Below are 24,031 nucleotides of genomic sequence, written 5' to 3'. Positions count from 1 at the left end.
TGAACTCCAAGTTACCTGTCTGCCTTAGTACCCAGGAGGCACGATGACACCCTTAGAGCCTGGAGCGTGCTATAGTCCCTATAAACTTGCTCAAGTCACCAGTCATATGGGTCATGTCCTATCCTATACGGGGGACAGAGAGAGAGAACATCTGTGAGGACCTTATCTGAAGCCATAGGCAGTAAGGGACTACAACACCACGGAGCTAGAGGAAGGCTTTGATTTCCACCTGGATAAAGGGACTCCTAACTTGCCTCCAAGCCGGCCAGACCCTGCCTGCCCTGTGATTTGGTGCTCTGGACTGTGGCTGCTGAAGTCTTCAGTAAATAATGTAAAGAGACAGCAAACCTGTGTCCTCGTTCTTCACTGCACCTCTCACCATCTTCCATCTACACACCGGGAGCCCTGGGGATATACTTCACCTGTGGGAAGGTGTACCATCTAGCTGCCATAACATCACCCCAGAGGACCCCTTAAAGCAGCATCGGTCCCCACTGACCGAATACCACAGGTGGCATCACGAACATAAACTTTATTCCCTTTAAAGACCTTTCCCCTTTTACATGGGTGCCCAGGGCCGGACCGGGTTGCCACCGTGACATCCCCCTGTGAACGCAGGACCCGGTACCGAGTACCCCATGGCCCTGGCGGGCGACTCAATAATGCTACAGCGCAGGCCTGATGAGCACATACCCGCTTTCCTGGAAACATTAATTCCCATATGCTGGGGCACATTTTGTGTCTGAGAAGTCCCTGATTGCCATGCCCATCTACAACCAGTCTTCCACACTCCGTTCCATAATTCGACAGTTTCCAAACATATGTACACTCCACTCAATCCCACATCCAATCAGTGGGTATCTCAATATAAGTGAAGCACTGTTGATCCTATATGTGGTATTATTATTGGGCACTCCATATATCCTAACATTTGTTACTGAGCATCCCAATGATTTTATGGTGCTGGTATTATATCTTATACAAAGAGGTGTTCTTTATTAAAAGAGAGATATATCATATTTGTATCTACTTACATTCAGTGGTGATTTCATCATTAAGTATTCTTGGTAGGTTTCCTTGTCTTGAGGCATTTCCACTGAAGTTGGATTATTCTGTAATTTGATTTTCCACTCTTATTTTGAGTATCATTCAAAATCTAGATCTCCATGTTTTATGTTTTGTTCTCAAAGCATTCCACTATGAAATGAAAAAAGGCTTGCAACTGGAATATTTCAGTGATATCTAGGATGTGGGATTTCAGTGTTCCTTTTATTTTTTGAGCAGTGTATTTGAATGGAATTGTATTCTATTTGAATTTTATAAAAATCTGCACTCGACCAAATGCAGATTTTTGTCATTTGCTTCTTCATGGATTTAGCAAAATGGAGGCTGTTGGACAAGTCCGGTTCTCATCACATCATCTTATTGTCGCCTCTGAGTTCTGAGTCCCTCATGCTAGGGCGGAACTTCTGGATCTGACAAGCCCAGGGACTTTTCCGCACATGTGCACTCGCCATGACGTAGACCGGAGAGGTGAGTACAAGGATTTTTTTTTTTACATCTTGCATTTATTATGCTCTGACATCTAGAGAGTTTAAACTGTTTGAGGCTTCAGCAGATGTCAGATCTTGAGCAGCTTCTTAAGATGTGGTTTGTAGTCTGCCAAAAATGAGTTGAATGAAGTAAAAGGGAAGATCAATATGCATATATTGTTGTGAGATTATACAATATCTGGACAAAGAGGATGGGTCAAGGTATGTGGTCTTAAGGATTGATGCATTGGTTGTATATTTAAAAGAAGGGAAGGTGCCAGTGGTTAGTTTTAGAGATGGGTCAAGGCTGGATTAATACAGTTGTAAGTTTGGGTGAGAGTTAAAGTGAAGTACTCAAGTGGTATGGGGCAATATGGATAGCAGGGTGGAAATCTTTTTATGGGGGAGAGAGAAACGTGAGCAATTTAGTAGAGGGACAGTGTGGACTATGTTTTCTCTGATGTGTTTGAAATACTTTACATGGGAAAGTCCTACACTGGGATGAGAGATGTGGTAGGGGCACTGGGAGATGGAGAAAGAGATGTGAGGTGTTAAGTGTTAACATTTATTTAGAGTTGTGAGACAGGGAAGGAGTAGTCCTGTTAAGAGACTGGATTGTCATGGTCGTGACCCTCATCTATTGTAGAAAGTGTGGAGCCGCTACAAAGAGTGCCTGTCACTCAGTGTATTCATACAATGTTGTAATTCATCTGCTCTGTGCTGGTAGTGCCAGAAATTAACCCCTTCATGACCCAGCCTATTTTGACCTTAACCCCTTACCGGCATCGGATGTACTATACCGTCCGATGCCGGCTCCCCTGCTTTGATGCAGGGCTCCGCGGTGAGCCCGCACCAAAGCCGGGAGATGTCAGCTGTTTTGAACAGCTGACATGTGCCCGTAATAGGCGCGGGCAGAATCGCGATCTGCCCGCACCTATTAACTAGTTAAATGCCGCTGTCAAACGCAGACAGCGGCATTTAACTACCGCTTCCGGCCGGGCGGCCGGAAATGACATCATCGCCGACCCCCGTCACATGATCGGGGGTCGGCGATGCTTGTGAATGGTAACCATAGAGGTCCTTGAGACCTCTATGGTTACTGATTGCCCGTCGCTGTGAGCGCCACCCTGTGGTCGGCGCTCACAGCACACGTGCAATTCTGCTACATAGCAGCGATCAGCAGATCGCTGCTATGTAGCAGAGCCGATCGTGCTATGCCTGCTTCTAGCCTCTCATGGAGGCTATTGAAGCATGGCAAAAGTTAAAAAAAAAAGTTTAAAAAAATGTGAAAAAAATAAAAAAAACATAAAAGTTTAAATCACCCCCCTTTCGCCCCAATCAAAATAAATCAATAAAAAAAATATCAAATCTACGCATATTTGGTATCGCCGCGCTCAGAATCACCCGATCTATCAATTAAAAAAAAGTATTAACCTGATCGCTAAACAGCGTAGCGGGAAAAAAATTAGAAATGCCAGAATTACGTTTTTTTGGTCGCCGCGACATTGCATTAAAATGCAATAACGGGCGATCAAAAGAACGTATCTGCACCGAAATGCTATCATTAAAAACGTCATCTCGGCACGCAAAAAATAAGCCCTCAACCGACCCCAGATGATGAAAAATGGAGACGCTACGAGTATCGGAAAATGGCGCAATTTTTTTTTTTTTTTTTTTAGCAAAGTTTGGAATTTTTTTTCACCACTTAGATAAAAAATAACCTAGTCATGTTTGGTGTCTATGAACTCGTAATGACCTGGAGAATCATAATGGCAGGTCATTTTTAGCATTTAGTGAACCTAGCAAAAAAGCCAAACAAAAAACCAATGTGGGATTGCACTTTTTTTGCAATTTCACCGCACTTGGAATTTTTTTCCCGTTTTCTAGTACACGACATGCTAAAACCAATGATGTCTTTCAAAAGTACAACTCGTCCCGCAAAAAATAAGCCCTCACATGGCCAAATTGACGGAAAATTAAAAAAGTTATGGCTCTGGGAAGGAGGGGAGCGAAAAACGAACACGGAAAAACGAAAAATCCCCCGGTCATGAAGGGGTTAAAGACCTTGCTGTTTTTTGCAATTCTGACCAGTGTCCCTTTATGAGGTAATAACTCAGGAACGCTTCAACGGATCCTAGCGGTTCTGAGATTGTTTTTTCGTGACATATTGGGCTTCATGTTAGTGGTAAATTTAGGTCAATAAATTATGCGTTTATTTGTGATAAAAACGGAAATTTGGCAAAAATTTTGAAAATTTCGCAATTTTCACATTTTGAATTCTTATTCTGTTAAACCAGAGAGTTATGTGACACAAAATAGTTAATAAATAACATTTCCCACATGTTTACTTTACATCAGCACAATTTTGGAAACAAAATTTTTTTTTGCTAGGAAGTTATAAGGGTCAAAATTTCACCAGCGATTTCTCATTTTTACAACGAAATTTACAAAACCATTTTTTTAGGGACCACCTCACATTTGAAGTCAGTTTGAGGGGTCTATATGGCTGAAAATACCCAAAAGTGACACCATTCTAAAAACTGCACCCCTCAAGGTACTCAAAACCACATTCCAGAAGTTTATTAACCCTTCAGGTGCTTCACAGAAGCAGAAGCAACATGGAAGGAAAAAATGAACATTTAACTTTTTAGTCACAAACATTATCTTTTAGCAACAATTTTTTTTATTTTCCCAATGGTAAAAGGAGAAACTGAACCACGTAAGTTGTTGTCCAATTTGTCCTGAGTACGCTGATACCTCATATGTGGGGGTAAACCACTGTTTGGGCGCACGGCAGGGCTTGGAAGGGAAGGAGCGCCATTTGACTTTTTGAATCAAAAATTGGCTCCACTCTTTAGCGGACACCATGTCACGTTTGGAGAGCCCCCGTGTGCCTAAAAATTGGAGCTCCCCCACAAGTGACCCCATTTTGGAAACTAGACGCCCCAGGGAACTTATCTAGATGCATAGTGAGCACTTTGAACCCCCAGGTGTTTCACAAATTGATCCGTAAAAATGAAAAAGTACTTTTTTTTCACAAAAAAATTATTTTAGCCTCAATTTTTTCATTTTCACATGGGCAACAGGATAAAATGGATCCCAAAATTTGTTGGGCAATTTCTCCTGAGTACACTGATACCTCATATGTGGGGGTAAACCACTGTTTGGGCACATGGTAAGGCTCGGAAGGGAAGGAGCGCCATTTGACTTTTTGAATGAAAAATTATCTCCATCGTTAGCGGTCACCATGTCGCGTTTGGAAAGCTCCTGTGTGCCTAAACATTGGCGCTCCCCCACACATGACCCCATTTTGGAAACTAGACCCCCCAAGGAACTTATTTAGATGCCTAGTGAGCACTTTAAACCCTCAGGTGCTTCACAAATTGATCTGTAAAAATGAAAAAGTACTTTTTTTTCACAAAAAAATTCTTTTCGCCTCAATTTTTTCATTATCACATGGGCAATAGGATACAATGGATCATAAAATTTGTTGGGCAATTTCTCCCGAGTACGCCGATACCTCACATGTGGGCGTAAACCACTGTTTGGGCACTCGGCAGGGCTCGGAAGGGAAGGCGCGCCATTTGACTTTTTGAATGGAAAATTAGCTCCAATTGTTAGCGGACACCATGTCGCATTTGGAAAGCCCCTGTGTGCCTAAACATTGGAGCTCCCCCACAAGTGACCCTATTTTGGAAACTAGACCCCCCAAGGAACTTATCTAGATGCATATTGAGCACTTTAAACCCCCAGGTGCTTCACAGAAGTTTATAATGCAGAGCCATGAAAATAAAAAATAATTTTTCTTTCCTCAAAAATGATTTTTTAGCCTGGAATTTCCTATTTTGCCAAGGGTAATAGGAGAAATTGGACCCCAAATGTTGTTTACCAGTTTGTCCTGAGTACGCTGATACCCTATATGTGGGGGTAAACCACTGTTTGAGCGCACGGCAGGGCTCGGAAGGGAAGGCACGCCATTTGGCTTTTTAAATGGAAAATTAGCTCCAATCATTAGCGGAGACCATGTCACGTTTGGAGAGCCCCTGTGTGCCTAAACATTGGAGATCCCCCAGAAATGACCCCATTTTGGAAACTAGTCCACCAAAGGAACTAATCTAAATGTGTGGTGAGGACTTTGAACCCCCAAGTACTTCACAGAAGTTTATAACGCAGAGCCATGAAAAAAAAAAAAATTATTTTCTCAAAAATGATCTTTTAGCCTGCAATTTTTTATTTTCCCAAGGGTATCAGGAGAAATTTGACCCCAAAAGTTGTTGTCCAGTTTCTCCTGAGTACGCTGATACCCCATATGTGGGGGTAAACCACTGTTTGGGCACATGCCGGGGCTCGGAAGTGAAGTAGTGACGTTTTGAAATGCAGACTTTGATGGAATGCTCTGTGGGCGTCACGTTGCGTTTGCAGAGCCCCTGATGTGGCTTAACAGTAGAAACCCCCCACAAGTGACCCCATTTTGGAAACTAGACCCCGAAAGGAACTTATCTAGATGTGTGGTGAGCACTTTGAACCCCCAAGTGCTTCACAGAAGTTTATAATGCAGAGCCGTGAAAATAATAAATACGTTTTCTTTCCTCAAAAATAATTATTTAGCCCAGAATTTTTTAATTTTCCCAAGGGTAACAGGAGAAATTTGACCCCAATATTTGTTGTCCAGTTTCTCTTGAGTACGGTGATACCCCATATGTGGGGGTAAACTACTGTTTGGGCACATGCCGGGGCTCGGAATTGAAGTAGTGACGTTTTGAAATGCAGACTTTGATGGAATGCTCTGCGGGGGTCACGTTGCGTTTGCAGAGCCCCTGATGTGGCTAAACAGTAGAAACCCCCACAAGTGACCCCATTTTGGAAACAAGACCCCGAAAGGAACTTATCTAGATGTGTGGTGAGCACTTTGAACCCCCAAGTGCTTCATAGAAGTTTATAATGCATAGCCGTGAAAATAATAAATACGTTTTCTTTCCTCAAAAATAATTATTTATCCCAGAATTTTTTAATTTTCCCAAGGGTAACAGGAGAAATTTGACCCCAATATTTGTTGTCCAGTTTCTCCTGAGTACGGTGATACCCCATATGTTGGGGTAAACTACTGTTTGGGCACATGCCGGGGCTCGGAATTGAAGTAGTGACGTTTTGAAATGCAGACTTTGATGGAATGCTCTGCGGGCGTCACGTTGCGTTTGCAGAGCCCCTGATGTGGCTAAACAGTATAAACCCCCCACAAGTGACCCCATTTTGGAAACTAGACCCCGAAAGGAACTTATCTAGATGTGTGGTGAGCACTTTGAACCCCCAAGTGCTTCATAGAAGTATATAATACAGAGCCGTGAAAATAATAAATACGTTTTCTTTCCTCAAAAATAATTATTTAGCCCAGAATTTTTTATTTTCCCAAGGGTTACAGGAGAAATTGGACCCCAAAAGTTGTTGTTCAGTTTCTCCTGAGTACGCTGATACCCCATGTGTGGAGGTAAACCACTGTTTGGGCACACGTCGGGGCTCAGAAGGGAAGTAGTGACTTTTGAAATGCAGACTTTAATGGAATAGTCTGCGGGCGTCACGTTGCGTTTGCAGAGCCCCTGGTGTGCCTAAACAGTAGAAACCCCCCACAAGTGACCCCATTTTAGGAACTAGACCACCCAAGGAACTTATCTAGATATGTGGTGAGCACTTTGAACCCCCAAGTGCTTCACAGACGTTTACAACGTAGAGCCGTGAAAATAATAAATCATTTTTCTTTCCTCAAAAATGATGTTTTATCAAGCATTTTTTTTTTTTTCACAAGAGTAACAGGAGAAATTGGACCCCAGTAATTGTTGCGCAGTTTATCCTGAGTATGCTGGTACCCCATATGTGGGGGTAAACCACTGTTTGGGCACACGTCAGGGCTCGGAATTGAGGGAGCACCATTTGACTTTTTGAATACGAGATTGGCTGGAATCAATGGTGGCACCATGTTGCATTTGGAGACCCCTGATGTGCCTAAACAGTGGAAACCCCTCAATTCTAACTCCAACACTAACCCCCCACACCCCTAACCCTAATCCCAACACACCCCTAACCCTAACCACAACCCTAATTCCAACCCTAACCCTAAGGCTATGTGCCCACGTTGCGGATTCGTGTGAGATTTTTCAGCATCATTTTTGAAAAATCCGCGGGTAAAAGGCACTGCGTTTTACCTGCGGATTTTCCGCGGATTTCCAGTGTTTTTTGTGCGGATTTCACCTGCGGATTCCTATTGAGGAACAGGTGTAAAACGCTGCGGAATCCGCACAAAGAATTGACATGCTGCGGAAAATACAACGCAGCGTTTCCGCGCGGTATTTTCCGCACCATGGGCACAGCGGATTTGGTTTTCCATAGGTTTACATGGTACTGTAAACCTGATGGAACACTGCTGCGAATCCGCAGCGGCCAATCCGCAGCCAAATCCGCACCGTGTGCACATGGCCTAATTCTAAAGGTATGTGCACACACTGCGGAAAACGCTGCGGATCCGCAGCAGTTTCCCATGAGTTTACAGTTCAATGTAAACATATGGGAAACAAAAATCGCTGTACACATGCTGCGGAAAAACTGCACGGAAACGCAGCGGTTTACATTCCGCAGCATGTCACTTCTTTGTGCGGATTCCGCAGCGGTTTTACAACTGCTCCAATAGAAAATCGCAGTTGTAAAAGCGCAGTGAAATGCGCAGAAAAAACGCGGTAAATCCGCCATAAATCCGCAGCGGTTAAGCACTGCGGATTTATCAAATCCGCATCGGTAAAATCCGCAGAATACGTGTGCACATACCGAAACCCTACCCCTAACCCTACCCCTAACCCTACCCCTAACCCTACCCCTAACCCTACCCCTAACCCTAGCCCTAACCCTACCCCTAGCCCTAACCCTACCCCTAACCCTACCCCTGCCCCTAACCCTACCCCTAACCCTACCCCTAACCCTACCCCTAACCCTACTCCTAACCCTACCCCTAACCCTACCCCTAACCCTAACCCTATTCTAACATTAGTGGGAAAAAAAATTCTTTATTTTTTTATTGTCCCTACCTATGGGGGTGACAAAGGGGGGGGGGGGGTCATTTATTATTTTTTTTATTTTGATCACTGAGATAGATTATATCTCAGTGATCAAAATGCACTTTGGAACGAATCTGCCGGCCGGCAGATTCGGCGGGCGCACTGCGCATGCACCCGCCATTTTGGAAGATGGCGGCGCCCGGGGAGAAGACGGACGGACCCCGGCAGGATCGGTAAGTATGATGGGGTGGGGGGGAGCATGGGGGGGGGATCGGAGCATGGGGGGGTGAATCGGAGCGCGGGAGGGGTGGAACGGAGCACGGGGGGTTAGAACGGAGCACGGGGGGTGGAACGGAGCACGGGGGGGTGGAACTGAGCACGGAGGGGGGTGGATCGGAGTGCAGGGGGGGTGATTGGAGCACGGGGGGGGTGATTGAAGCACGGGGGGAGTGGACAAGAGCACGGGGGGGAGCGGAGCACAGGACAGAGGGGAGCCGGAGCAGTGTACCGGACAGATCGGGGGGCTGGGGGGGGGCGATCGGTGGGGTGGGGTGGGGGCACATTAGTATTTCCAGCCATGGCCGATGATATTGCAGCATCGGCCATGGCTGGATTGTAATATTTCACCAGTTATAATAGGTGAAATATTACAAATCGCTCTGATTGGCAGTTTCACTTTCAACAGCCAATCAGAGCAATCGTAGCCACGAGGGGGTGAAGCCACCCCCCCTGGGCTAAACTACCACTCCCCCTGTCCCTGCAGATCAGGTGAAATGGGAGTTAACCCTTTCACCGGATCTGCAGGGACGCGATCTTTCCATGACGCCACATAGGCGTCATGGGTCGAATTGGCACCGACTTTCATGACGCCTACGTGGCGTCAAAGGTCAGGAAGGGGTTAAGACACTTTCAGAGTTCCTCAATAGATTACAACTTAAGCTTTTGCCCTGATTCTTCATCAAGACCAGCGTTTTCTACTCTGGTCTTGATGATGGAGTGTGAGGCTCTTTTTTCATTAAGAGACACATGCCTCTTAAAAGTCAGGCGTAACACAAAGTAATGTGCACCTCTGTGTACCTCATCACTAATCTTAAGGTACCTTCACACATAACGATTTTGTTAACGATATCGTTGCTTTTTGTGACGTAGCAACGATATCGTTAACGAAATCGTTAGGCGTGACAGCGACCAACGATCAGGCCCCTGCTGGGAGATCGTTGGTTGCTGGGAATGATCAGGACCTTTTTTTTGGTCGCTGATCACCCGCTGTCATCGCTGGATCGGCGTGTGTGACGCCGATCCAGCGGTGTGTTCACTGGTAACCAGGGTAAACATCGGTTTACTAAGCGCAGGGCCGCGCTTAGTAACCCGATGTTTACCCTGGTTACCATTGTAAAAGTTAAAAAAAAAAAAACAGTACATACATTCCGGTGTCTGTCATGTCCCCCGGCGTCAGCTTCCCTGCACTGACTGTCAGCACCGGCCGGCCATAAAGCAGAGCACAGCGGTGACGTCACCGCTGTGCTCTGCGTTACGGCCGGCCGGCGCTGACACAGTGCAGTGAAGCTGATGACGGGGACGTGACAGACACCGGAATGTGAGTATGTACTGTTTGTTTTTTTTAACTTTTACAATGGTAACCAGGGTAAACATCGGGGTAAAAAAAAATCATGTGGGATTTCTGGTTGAAAGTCAGACAATTTTTTTTTATACACTTGTGGGAATTTAGCCAGACAGTGGGCAACCACTGAAGCACTTTACTGGGTCATCTTTCATTTTGCCATAGTTAAATATATGTTATCCAATGGTAGCATGCAGCCTGCAACGCCTTGTGTTAGGCGGTGTCGCACTGCCCAGTCTGCATGTCCGCTGCAGTTTGTAGGAGGCAGGTTCATTATATAGTCACAATTACATCAGAGCTCTGTGAATTTTATAAAACCACAGAGCAATGAACCACGGCTATAGTGACCCGTGGCATCTATCGGAGGGCAGGTGGATGTGCTTGGGCTATGTTCGTTTGCAGTGTTGCTTTGTGATTTTGGAGAATAAACTGTCAGTGACCAGTTCAGTTGTCATTGTTTTATGGTGTCATGTATTTTGTTATTCAGAATTGTACTTGTTTTTTCTGCTATGTCTTTGACCACCACCGCATGTATTAATATAATATATTTTAAGAGGTTGTCCACTACTATGAAAACTCCTCCTCATTCCTCATGTTTGCCCCAGTTAAAATAAAATCACCTGTACTCACCTCATGCCAGCGGTGTTGGCACTCGCGGTCCTTGGGCTCATGTGAGGTTATTACGTCACGTGAGCCCTGCCCCAATTAGCATGGGCATCACTGTCCCCGCCTTCGAACGTACTGAACATAATCAAGAACTCAAGGCTGCGGCTGCTCTCTTGACTGCCTCTTGATGTTTGATTTGTCCGAAGGCAGGGATAGTGATGCCACGCTGATTGGGCGCAGGGTACATGTGACATAACAACTTCTCGTGAGCCCCGGGAACTCGAATGCTGACATTGCTGGAACGGCGTCGGCATCGGAGGTGAGTATAGATGTTTTAATGGGGCGAAACCTGAGGAATGAGAAGGAGTTGTCCAAATGGTGGACAACCCCTTTAATTCCTATGACTTGTATTGCTCTTTGTACACATTGAAATACAAAATAACCAAGACTCATTTACATTTTACACGGCTCAACTGGTCCTTTCTATACAGCGCAGTGAATTGGTCCTCATATAATCCTCTCTTATAATTGTCTTGTTTGTTCTACACACACTAGAAGATCATTCTTTTTGAGAATGCTTACTCTATAGCCGGGTGCACAAACTGTGGCCCACAATGCCATTTTTTATGGCCAACAGACATCTCTGATTTGTCCGGGGTTCAGTAACTCTCATAAACTAATGGGATAACTATTTTCTGGAATAGTGTAACGGAGGTCCTCTATCTGTCCAACAATAGTCGATGTTCTACAAATGGAACCCCCACTTATTAGATTGTATCATATATAGTCCTGTTGATATATACCTTGGATCAAAATACCCCTTCAAACTTTATACGGTGTCGTACAATCACACAATTTGTTACTGGGACCAAAAAAAGGTTGTGCATCCCTAATCTATAGGCAATCTGACATGTATTGCAGTCTACACACAGAAAAGAAGTAAAAATGTACATTTCTAGTCAGTAATGGACCTAAAAAAATACATTACCTCTTCATGACACTTCAACTTCAAACATGATACTACACTACTCACATTTCTTGACTTTGGCATCCTTTACATAATCGGCAACATATTTATTTTCTATCTTTCTAACGATCACTATTATTTTTTTGTTCACAGCTGCCATTGCACCGAAAGATGAATTATTTTATGGCTTTGCAAAACCTTGGTTGGGTAAGTTAAGTTTCTTTTTTTCCTTATGTATTGACGTGTTAGGATAGGATATGATTTGTGTGCACATGAGGACGGTAATATAGCTATTTCTGCATCTAACATCTTTTAGTGGTTGGTTTTCTTTTTTATTATAGGCATAATTTCTGATTGTAAATTCTCCATGACCTTAGCATTAGAGTGAAAAGATTAGTTGCCATGATGTCTACACTGCTTACATAGAAAATAAGAGACCAAGCTCCTCTGTTTCTCTGTAGAAGCATGCACATTATACAGCAATACTGAGCAGTGTAACTGCGATCCCAGCTCTGGTGTGAGGTACAATGTACAATACTCACGTCAAGCAGCAGTCATGTCTCTGTGTGTCCACGTCCAGAAGCATGTCCTCCCTTCATTTCTACCCTCTTCCTAAGCCGCAGCATGTTTCCTGATCTCTCTGTGCGCAGACTCTTTGGACCTATTTCACCCTGTGATTCCGAATGTGCGATCAGAGCAGGAAAAAAAAGTGGTTTAAAAAATGGCAAAAAGACATTTGTATCTAATAGAATATATATTTTCATTGCTTGCACTATTGATTCATTTTTGAAAATAGAAATGTATTTAAGGTTAATTTGCTCTCATTCATAAAATGTGTGTGGTGTAGTGGTGTCTTGATTATAAAGCTGCAAATTGTCTCTTCAGAGAGGAAGAGGACTATAACGCTATTGCCACGTATAGGAAGTAGCAATTGTAAAAGTCAATATTGACTCTCTAAACAGCCTTGTCACAGGACGTAGGATAAAAGACAAAACCAAAATCTCAATTTACAGACACTGTTTCAGGGTGCTGCCCCTCATCAGTGCAAAGTGTGAGATCTGGTTTGGCTAGGTGAGAGGTGTCTGATCGGGATCCAAGGAGAGTGACATGTCAAGCTTGACATACCAAGGTGAGGAGACTTTTAAGTCACATTGCTCACTCAGTTATAACAAAATCCAAGGGTAAGTTCACATAAGCATATAAAAAAATCAACAGTTTTATCCAGAAAACTCTGACTTTTTTTTTACCTCACTTGTCCTCCATGTGCAGTCCGTATACAATCCATTTTTTTAAGCAGCAATTATTAATCATTTACAGTTTCCTAATATAAAAAATTGCAGTGACTGCAGACTCGCACATCTGCACTGCCACATGGAATAACATTGGTCCTAGTGCTGTCTGTGTCCAGTCTGTTTTTTTTACAGACAGCACTTGGCCCGAATATACAGTCATGTAAGAGAGCCATTACAGAAACCTGACCTATAATGTTAATAGGAACGGTGCCTGTGAGCATGAGTCGCCACACGGGCCAGGGGTTACTCGGTACTGGGTCCGGTACTTCACAGGGGAATGTCACGGTGGCTGCGACCCGGTCCATGGCCCAGGGCGCCCATGTAAAAGGGAAAGGTCTTTAAAGGAATAAAGTTTGTGTTACTGACACCACCTGTGGTATTCGGTCAGGATGACCGACGCTGCTTTAGGGGTCCGCTGGGGTGATGTTATGGCAGCTAGATGGTATATCTTCCCACAGGTGAAGTATATCCCCAGGGCTCCCGGTGTATAGATAGTGATTAGATAGTGATATGGTGAGAGGTGCAGAGAAAAACGAGGACACAAGGTTGCAGTCTCTTTACCTTTACTGAAGACTTCAGCATCCACAGTCCAGGGCACCAGACAACAGGGCAGACAGAGAAGTCCGGGCAGTCCAGAGACAAGCAAGTTCCCCTGTGTAAGTCAGGTGGGAGCCTATCACTCTGTGCTTTCTGTCTCTAAGTCCCTGCTGCCACTAAGTGTCTCAACAAGGTCTTTAATCGTTCTGCTGTCCTAGGACAGGTACCTCTATGGCAGGCAGCTCGGGCCGTGTGAACTGGGGTCTGTTCTCGGTGACTCCAGGCTCCTAGGTGCTGCTGTGCCACAGGTAATTATGGGCAAAGTCCTTGTAGAACAATATCCCCTGGTTCTGCTCTGTGTTTTATAATCCACAAAAGCCTCGGGCTCCCGGTACCTGGATTCTTGCGCTGATACTCTTCAGAGGCCTGCTTGTGGCCTCCTGGAGCTCTCACTTTCCTCTGTGCTCCACTCCTGTCTGTCCTCGCACACAGACTTCTACTACTAACTGAGCTCTCTCCGCCTCCAAACCCGGATCTTTATTGAGGGAAGCTGCCCTAAAACAGTGCTTGGAGCTCCCCATCCTGGCCTGGAAGTGGAAGGTGTTGTGTGTGTGTGTGTAAATCTACCAAAGGAAATCTCACTTGTCTCCAGACATAGCACTATCCTCCCCGTGAGGAAGACAGCACTAATGTGTTACCCGAACTCCTGGGGTGCCACACGCATGCTCAGGACAGGTCTCTGTTAGCAAAGCAAGACGGCAGCCAGTTTAAGTGTGATTTGCTAATTAAAGTTATTTAGGAATTTTTTTCTAATGATGTTTTCTTTGTTTTTTCTTTAATTCCCTTTCAGTTTAGCAGGCTAAGCCGTGGCCAAATGTAAGAGAAACCTTACTAGAGATGTGGTCAGGCTTGTGGTTGACTCTTTCCATCAATATTTATATCAGGTTTATAGATACTTGGACACAAAAATATGATTGAATTGTCTAGACCACCTAATATGAAAAAAAAATACAAAGACTCACATTAAAAAGATAAAATCTTGTAGCACTCATCCGTATTGTGCACTTTGTCAGGCATGTATGTGTCATGGCGTCAATGCATGCATCTTATAGGAAATCTGTCAGCAGGTTTTTGCTACCTCATCAGAGAGCATAGTAACAAAATCTGAGTCACAGAGTCTCCTCGATTGGAGAGAGTGGCCAGAAAACACAAGGAATTATTATTAAAAAATATTGAATGCAATTTTTATTAATATACACACATGATGTAAAAAAATGCCTCTATTGTGAGGGACGCTGATGGTTAGGGATCCCGTTAGACATTCACTAAAAGCAAGTGTTGCATGCAGGCTGCCAAGGAATACATTGTTTGTTGCTAAATATAGATGATGAGGCTAGGTATAAATGTCATATGCTGATTTCCCAAAGATAGGGCAACTCAAAAAGAGTGTATACAATTTTCTATATAAAGTGTTAGTGCATAAGCAGGAAATATGTAATAAAAAATTCCCCATGAAGAAGTGTGGATGAAACGCGTGTCGGGGTGGGGGACGTGGCACGGACTCGGCATTCATAGTAAGTCTCATTGCATGGGCTTTTAGCCTGCATATAGTATAATACATGGTAATGTTTGGCTGTTGTACATATTGGCTATATTGGGAATGCTGGCAGTCTCCATCTATTGTTGGCACATAGTCCGATTGAAGCATGCTATTTTTTCAGGACGTTCGTGCACTGAATCTAGGATGCTGACTGCCATATGTCCCCAATCTATTGAATTTTTTATTAGATATTTCCCTTTTACAGCATACAGCGATACCCCATATGTGCTCAGAAACTCTTGTTGGAGCACATGTCAGAGTCTGGAAGAGAAGAAGCGCTATTTGATTTTTGGAGTCCAAATTTGTCTGGGATAGTCTGCGGACGCCATGTCGCATATGGAGAGCCGCCAAGGTTCCAAAACAGCACGAACACACACAAGTGACCCCATTTTAGAAACTACACCTATCAAAGAATTCCTCTAAGGCTGGTTTAACATGTCCATTTATTTCCAGTACCGGAAAAAAACCATACCGAAGATATCTGTGTCTGTGTGTTGTGAATGTATTACTTGCGGCACAAGTGTGGCAACCGTGTGCCACCCGTCTGCTGCATCAGTACCACACCGACGGCTGCCGGGGAAGAAGCGTTACAGTAAGCGCTGTTCCGTGGCGGCAGGTGCTGAAGCTGGCTCTCATCATTCTCCCCTGCTCTGCCGGCGATCGGCGCGAGCAGAAGAGAATGATGAGAACTATATTAAAGTCCAAACGATGACAGCAGGTGGGGGCTTTTGGGATTCTTACCGCCATCATCCGACACCTGCTGCCGTTAATAACAGTGACAGCAGGAGCGGAGGATGGGGGTAGTCCACAGCCGTCGCCTGCGACCTAACGAAATAAATGAATGAAATACTGATGTGGGTTGCCCCCTATTTTCTTGAACCAACCAGGCAAAACTCACAGCTAGGGGCTGCAACCCTCAGCTGTCAGCTTCAGCAAGGTTGGTAATCAAGAATAGAGGGATCCCCACGCTGTTTTTCATAAATTATTTAACAACCAGCCTTTCTAAAGCTCACAGCTGGGGGCTGGTATTCTCAGGCTGGTAAGGGGCCATTGATATAACCCCCCCAGCCTAAAAACACCAGCCCACAGCCATCCAGAAAAGGTGCATCTAATAGATGAGCCTATTCTGGTGCTTTGCCCGGCTCTTCCCACTTGGCCTGTAGCGATGGCAAGTGGGGTTCATATTTGTGGGTTTGATGTCACCTTAGTAATGTCAGTTAACATCAAGTACATAGCTTAGTAATGTAGAGGTGTTTATGAGACACCTATCCATTACTAATCCTATAGTTATATGTCAAATAAAGACACAGCCAGAATAAAATCCTTTATTTGAAAAAATTACACAGACTCCTTTAGTATTCTAAATTAAACCATACATGCAATGCCTAATTCCTGCGAAGCCCTCAATCTCCTGTAATAAAAATAAAATAAAAAAAACGCAATATACCATACCTGTCCATTGTTCTGTCCCACGCCGTAATCCATGTCTGGGGGTTAATTAGTTTTCAATCTGGAAGGTGCCAAGATGCGACTGTCCCAGCTGAAAACCACTGGTGAATGAGATGCTGAGAGTGCAGCATCGTTCACCAGCGGTGACATCATCGAGTCGGGCTGAACTGCGGTGTCGAGTTTTTCATTCATTTATTTCGTTAGATCACAGGCGGCGGCTGTGAAATACCCCGATCATTCGCTCCTGCTGTCACAGTTATTAGCGGCAGCAGGTGTCGGATGAGGAGGCCAAGAGCCCCAAAAGCCCCTACCTGCTGTCATCGTTCGGACTTTAACCCCTTCCTGTCATTCGCCATACTAGTACTGCAAACCGCAGCACTAATATGGTGGCACGATCACTTGGTCTCACAGTGAGCACCGCGGCAATTGCGTGTGGGTGTCAGCTGTATGTAACAGTTGACACCCCACCCCACAGCAATGTCCTGCACAGAGAACAATCGCGCAGGGAGGGGGCTCCCTGCGCTCTCCCACTGGAACAAAGCAATGCGATCGCGTTGTTCCGGTGGTCTCCATGGAGACCCCAGATCCAAAATGGCCGCAGGGCTCCTTCCGGGTCCTTTACTGAGATGGCTTGCTGTTGCCTGCTGAGAGCCTGCTGTCACGGATATTCATTGGTCGTGGCCTCTGTCTGTCATGGAAATCCAAGTCGCTGATTGGTCGTGGCAAAACGCCCATGACCATTGCCACGACCAATCAGCGATGGCCATATTCTGGCAGTGAAATGGCTGCTGCTTTACTGCCCTGCAGTCAGCGGTAAGCGCTCACACAGGGTTAATGCCAGTGTTAACGGACCGTGGTGTAATGCACTCCGTTAACACAGCTATTAACCCTGTGTGACCAACTTTTTACTATTGATGCTGCTTATGCAGTAATAGTAAAACGATCTAATGTTAAAAATAATAATAATAATAATTAAAAAAAGGTTATTCTCACCCTCCGACGTGGTGCGCTCTCCTCGGCAGTGCATGCGGCAAGTTCCGGTGCCAAGGATGCTATGCGAGAAGGACATGCCATGACGTCACGGTCATGTGACCTCGACGTCATCACAGGTCCTGCTCTCATACCAACCCTGGGACCGGAAGCTACCGCGTTTACCGCACACAGGCGCCAGGACTTCAAGGCCCCTTCGGAAGGTGAGTATATGTTTATTTTTTATTTTAATTCTTTTTAACCATGCATATAGTGCCCACATTGCTATATACTCCATGGGCTGTGTTATATACTACATCTCTGTGCTATATACTATGTAGCTGGGCAATATACAACGTGACTGTGCAATATACAACGTGACTGTCCAATATACTACGTGGCTGTGCAATATACTACATGCTCTGTGCTATATACTACGTAGCTGTGCAATATACTACATGCTTTGTGCTATATACAGCTATATACAGTACTACGTAGCTGTGCAATATACTATGTGGCTGTGTCGGTTCTGTTATATACTACGTGGCAGTGCAATATACTATGATATACGACATGGCTATGTTATATACTACGTGGCTCTGCTATATACTGCGTGACTGACCAATATACTACGTGCCTGTGCAATACACTACGTAGCTGTGCAATACACTACGTGGCTATGTTATATACTACATGGCTGTGTTATATACTACGTAGCTCTGCTATGTACTACGTACACTGTGTTACATACTACTTTGCTATGTTTTATACTACGTCGGTTGTGTTATATACTATCTCACTGTGCAATATAATACGTAGCCTGTGCTATATACTACCTACATATTCTAGAATACCCAATACGTTAGAATCCGGCCACCATCTAGTGACCTCATAAAGTGGCAATGGGTTAATATAATTCTCATCATTCTCCTCTGCTCGCGGCGATCGCCGGCAGAGCAGGGGAGAATGATGAGAGCGTCTTCAGCACTAGCCATCCGTGTGGTACTGATGTGACACATGGGTGGCACACGTGTGCCACAGGTAGTACACACACAGACACGGATATCTTCGGTATCGGTTTTTCCGGTACTGGAAATATCAGGATGTATGACCCCAGCCTTAGAATGAGGCTATCGATTTTAAGCTGTTATATTTTACATAGGGGACTGTAGCAATTGATGTTTCTCAAGACATGCTCTTTAAAAATGTATCTGTAGTCAAGTGTTTTCTATGTAATCTGACAGCAGCACAATGTAATAACTAAGATCATGACTGCAGCGATGTGGCACTTAGTTTACCGAGTGCAGCAGTTGTGACAGAATCGGTTTTCTATACTGCAGACTACTGAGCCCAGTGTAACACCCCACCCCCACACATCATTGAGTTTCAGCTTTTCTGACAACATTGTATTTTAACAGAAAGCTGCTAATCAGTGGTGGTGGGAGTGTGTTGGGGGAACAGCAAGCAGGAGGCAGCTAGTCAGATAGTGATAACCTCCTGCTGATTAAAAACTCAATTTATTGAAACGGAAGCACACAGCCTAGTGAGTCACACATCACAGTAATCAGGGTCTCCACTCCTACACCGTGGTGCTCTCAGCACTTGTAGCAAAAACCTGCTGATACATCTTTGCAAAGGGTGGGCCATTTATATGGATACACCTGGGTGGGCCATTTATAAAGTGGCATCCAAAATGGCCGACTTCAAAATGGTTGCCATGGTCACCACCCATCTTAAAAAGTTTTCCCCCTCCCATATACTAATGTGCCATTGCCTTGTCTACACTCATCCCTCAAGTAAGCACCATGTTGTGGATGAAATAAAGATTTATTTGCCCTACTGATGGGTGCCACAATCTTTTACCTCTCAGTAATAGACATGTGAGACTGAAGTAGTTTGTAACATGAGAACTAAGAAAGACATGTCTATGAGAGCAAGACTGTGCATTTCCTGGGAGAGACCTGATTGTTTTGTGTTTTTAGGACCCCTGATACCGTTACTATTGTGATTTACTGAATCTATAATGACCTGATCCAAACACATGTCTATAATTTTTTTTCTTGAACTATTTTTTTCCTAGTTTAGCTGCCCTTATATTGGTTAGTCATGCTTTTTTTTTTATAAGCCACACTGCTAAAAGACTGCTCCCATTTTTGGCGCAACCATCTGCTCGAATGTCACTCAGTGACGGGCTCTCCTGGGTTCCCAACTCTGGATTCCTGCAGTCATGCCTAGTTTGCTGGTTATGTTACCTGTTTTGGCTATGTAACTACAGTGAGTTGGCTCAGTGTGTACAGTGGGTGTATAAGCAGCATTTTTCATTGAAGTGTATGCAGCGCTTAAAGGGCCACTGTCACCCCCTCCAGCCGTTATAAACTAAGAGTCACCTTGTGCAGCAGTAATGCTGCTTTCTAACAAGGTGGCTCTTTTAGTTTTGTGTTCATGTATTACTAAAATAAAGCGCTTTGAAACTTTTCAAAAATACCTATCTTTGTCCACGGAGGCGGGTCTGAAGCCTCCTCTGTGAAGCGCCCAACTGCCGTCACTCATCTCTTCTGGGGCGATGGTCGCCGCCCCCTGCGCGCTGTTCTTCTTAAATCCGGCTCCTGCGCTGTGCGTGCCTGTCTGGGGCAGGCGCATTGAGAATTGGCAGTCATAGCTCAGATGCCGGGTTCCTGACTGCACCTGTGCGGGCAGTGCGGCCACCCTGTTACTGAATCCCCACCCCGCACTGTGTTATGCATTATGCACAGTGCGGGGCTGGGATTCCTGGGCAGATTCCTGCACAGACCGATGCTGGAAGGTGGGGAACCTAGGGAAGCGTGTGACAAGCGCAGTGCGCATGCCCAGTAATCCCAGCCCCGCACTGTGCATAATGCCTAACACAGTGCGGGGCGGGGATTCAGTAACAGGGTGGCCGCACTGCCCGCACAGGCGCAGTCAGGAACCCGGCATCTGAGCTATGACTGCCAATTCTCAATGCGCCTGCCCCAGGCAGGCATGCACAGCGCAGGCGCCGGATTTAAGAAGAACAGCGCGCAGGGGGCAGCGACCATCATCCCAGAAGAGATGAGTGACTGCAGTTGGGCGCTTCACAGAGGAGGCTTCAGATCCACCTTCGTGGACAAAGATAGGTATTTTTGAAAAGTTTCAAAGCGCTTTATTTTAGTAATACATGAACACAAAACTAAAAGAGCCACCTTGTTAGAATGCAGCATTACTGCTGCACAAGGTGGCTCTTTTAGTTTATAACGGCTGGAGGGGGGTGACAGTGGCCCTTTAACTCGTGGTGTCTTAAATATCTTCTGTATACGGTAAATGCTGATTCATTGTGTGTAAAAGGTATGACTTTCCATTTCTTGACTCCCTCACTGGACTTTGCTGTTAGGGGCAGAGTATGTGATATGTTTGCTTATGTTATCTATCTAGTGTTTAGAAATAAAATTTAGTGACAGAGCCAATTTGGTACTTAATAACCAAGCCAATTTTTACAATTCTGACAACTGTCCCTTTATGAGGTTATAACTCTAAAACGCTTTAACGAATCCCGCTGATTCTGAGAATGTTTTTTCGTGACAAATTGTACTTCATGTTAGTGGTAACATTTCTTTGATATTACTTGCGATTATTTATGAAAAAAATGGAAATATGGCAAAACTTTTTTAAACCATTTTCAAATTTTGAATTTTTATGCCCTCAAATCAGAGAGATATGTCACACAAAATAGTTAATAAATAACATTTCCCACATGTCTACTTTACATCAGCACAATTTTGGAAACAAAATTTTTTTTTGTTAGGAAGTTATAAGGGTTAAAAGTTGACCAGCGATTTCTCATTTTTACAACAAAATTTACAAAAACATTTTTTACGGACCACCTCACACTTAAAGTCACTTTGAGGGGTGTACATGACAGAAAATACCCAAACTCGACACCATTCTAAAAACTACACCCCTGAAGGTGCTCAAAACCACATTCAAGAAGTTTATTAACCCTTTACGTGCTTCACAGGAGCTGAAACAATGTGGAAGGAAAAAATGAACATTTAACTTTTTTTGCAAACATTTTATTTCAGAAACAATTTTTTTTATTTTTACAAGTGTAAAAAGAGAAAATGAACCACAAAATTTGTTGTGCAATTTCTCCTGAATACGCCGATACCCCATATGTGGGGGTAAACCACAGTTTGGGCGCATGGCAGAGCTTGGAAAAGAAGGAGTTCCGTTTGACCTTTTCAATGCAGAATTGGCAGGAATTGAGATCGGACACCATGTCGCATTTGAGAGCCCCTGATGTGCCTAAACAGTGGAAACCCCCCACAAGTGACACCATTTTGGAAACTAGACCCATTAAGGAACTTGTCTAGATGTGTGGTGAGCACTTTGAAACCCCAAGTGCTTCACAGAAATTTATAACATAGAGCCGTGAAAATAAAAAATCCTCTTTTTCCCTCAAAAATGATATTTTAGCCCGCAATGTTTTCATTTTCTCAAGAGTAACAGGAGAAATTGGACCCCAAAATTTGTTGACCAGTTTGTCCTGAGTACACTGATACCCCATATGTGGGGGGGACCACTGTTTGGGCACACGTTGGGGCTCTGAAATGAAGTAGTGATGTTTTAAAATGCAGATTTTGATGGAATGGTCTGCGGGCGTCATGTTGCATTTGCAGAGCTCCTGATGTACCTAAACAGCAGAAACCCCCACAAGTGTGACCCCATTTTGGTAACTAGACCCCCAAAGAGCTTATGTAGATGTGTGGTGAGAACTATGAACCGCCAACTGAAACTTCACAGAAGTTTATAATGTAGAGCCATGAAAATAAAAAATCATATTTTTTCCACAAAAATGATCTTTTCACCCCCAAACTTTTACTTTCACAAGGGTAACAGGAGAAATTGGCCTAAACAGTGGAAACCCCCCAACTCTAACTCCAACCCTAACCCCAACACATCCCTAACCCTAATCCCAAACCGATCCATAATCCTAATCACAACCCTAACCATAACCCTAATCACAACCCTAACCCCAAAACACCCCTAACCCTAATCCCAACCCGATCCATAATCCTAATCACAACCCTAATCATAACCCTAATCACAACCCTAACACCAAAACACCCCTAACCCTAATCCCAACCATAACCCTAATCAAAACCCTAAGACCAACACACCCCTAATCCTAATCTCAACCCTAACCCTATTCCCAACCCTAATCCCAATACACACCTAACCCTAATCCAAACTCTAACCTTAACCCTAATCCCAAACCTAACCCTAATCCCAAACGTAACTCTAATGCCAACCCTAATCCTAATACCAACCCTAATCCAAACCCTAATCCCAACTCTAACCCTAACTTTAGCCCTAACCCTAACTTTAGCCCCAACCCTAACTTTAGCCCCAACCCTAACTTTAGCCCCAACCTTAACCCTAACCCTAATTGGAAAATGGAAATACATACTTTTTTTATTTTATTATTTTTTCCAAACTAAGGGGGTGATAAAGGGAGGGGTTATTATTTTTTTTATTTTGATCACTGTGATAGGATCTATCACAGTGACCAAAGTGAAACAAGAGGAAGAATCTTCCTCTGCCGGCCGGCAGATCACGGCGGGCGCTCTACGCATGCACCCGCCATTTTCTTACCGGAGGAAGAAGCCGGCGGCCAGGAGGTGACGCAGGGGGACCCAGAGACGCCAGTACGTTTAACAGGGTCCCTGATCCCCCCCTATTTCTCTGTCCTGTGATGTGCGATCACATCAGAGGACAGAGAATGACAGACATCGCTTTTTTTTGCGGTCGCCGGTAAACAGTTAATTACTGGCGATCGCAAAACAGGGGTCGGTAAAAACCGATCCCGATCATGTTCTTTGTGGTCTTGGCTACCCTCGGCAGCCGAGACCCCAAAGATCCTCCTAGTGCCGGCCGGCGGGCGTACTGCGCATGCGCCCACCAAATTTTTGCTGGGAGAAGATGGCGGTGCCCATAGTGATCCACCATGTGCGATCACATCAGAGGACAGAGAAATTAAATGGCAAATCGAGTTTTTGGGTTTTTTTTTGCGTCCACCAGTAAACGGTTAATTACCGGCGATCGCAACCCGGGCATCAGTAAAAACCGACCCGAATCATGTTCTCTGGGGTCTCAGCTACCTCCGGCAACCGAGACCCAAGAGAAAATCCGACTCTTGGGGGCGCTATGCACTTTTTCCACAGCACCGTTAATTAACAGCGCTGTCGTTTAAGTACCCTTAACTACCGCCTTTAAAAGGCGTATCGGCGGTCGTTAAGGGGTTAAAGAAGCACTCTTCTCACCAAAGTTTACATCCTCTTAATATATTGCAATTTTCATATTCTGTACAGTCCTGTTCATCGTTATTGGCACCCCTTAATTTTTGTCATAGACTGTACTATTT

The 24,031-nt window shown here is 44.5% G+C and overlaps 1 protein-coding gene across 2 annotated transcripts in view; it reads left to right on the top strand.

Moving 5' to 3' along the window:
- LOC138670097 (ultra-long-chain fatty acid omega-hydroxylase-like) overlaps positions 1-24,031 on the top strand; it is an 86,820-nt gene that overhangs the window by 30,759 nt on the left and 32,030 nt on the right. For both annotated transcript variants that reach the window (XR_011319301.1, XM_069757130.1), the window contains one exon: positions 11,920-11,973. Coding sequence is in view for 1 of the 2 variants with exons in the window: in XM_069757130.1 (XP_069613231.1) it covers positions 11,920-11,973 (54 nt within the window). In the remaining variant the exon portion in view is untranslated. The remainder of the gene's footprint in view (positions 1-11,919; positions 11,974-24,031) is intronic.

Source organism: Ranitomeya imitator, chromosome 3 (assembly GCF_032444005.1).
Source record: "Ranitomeya imitator isolate aRanImi1 chromosome 3, aRanImi1.pri, whole genome shotgun sequence".
NCBI classification, from domain to species: domain Eukaryota; kingdom Metazoa; phylum Chordata; class Amphibia; order Anura; family Dendrobatidae; genus Ranitomeya; species Ranitomeya imitator.
This window is presented reverse-complemented; position numbering and strand designations above follow the sequence as displayed.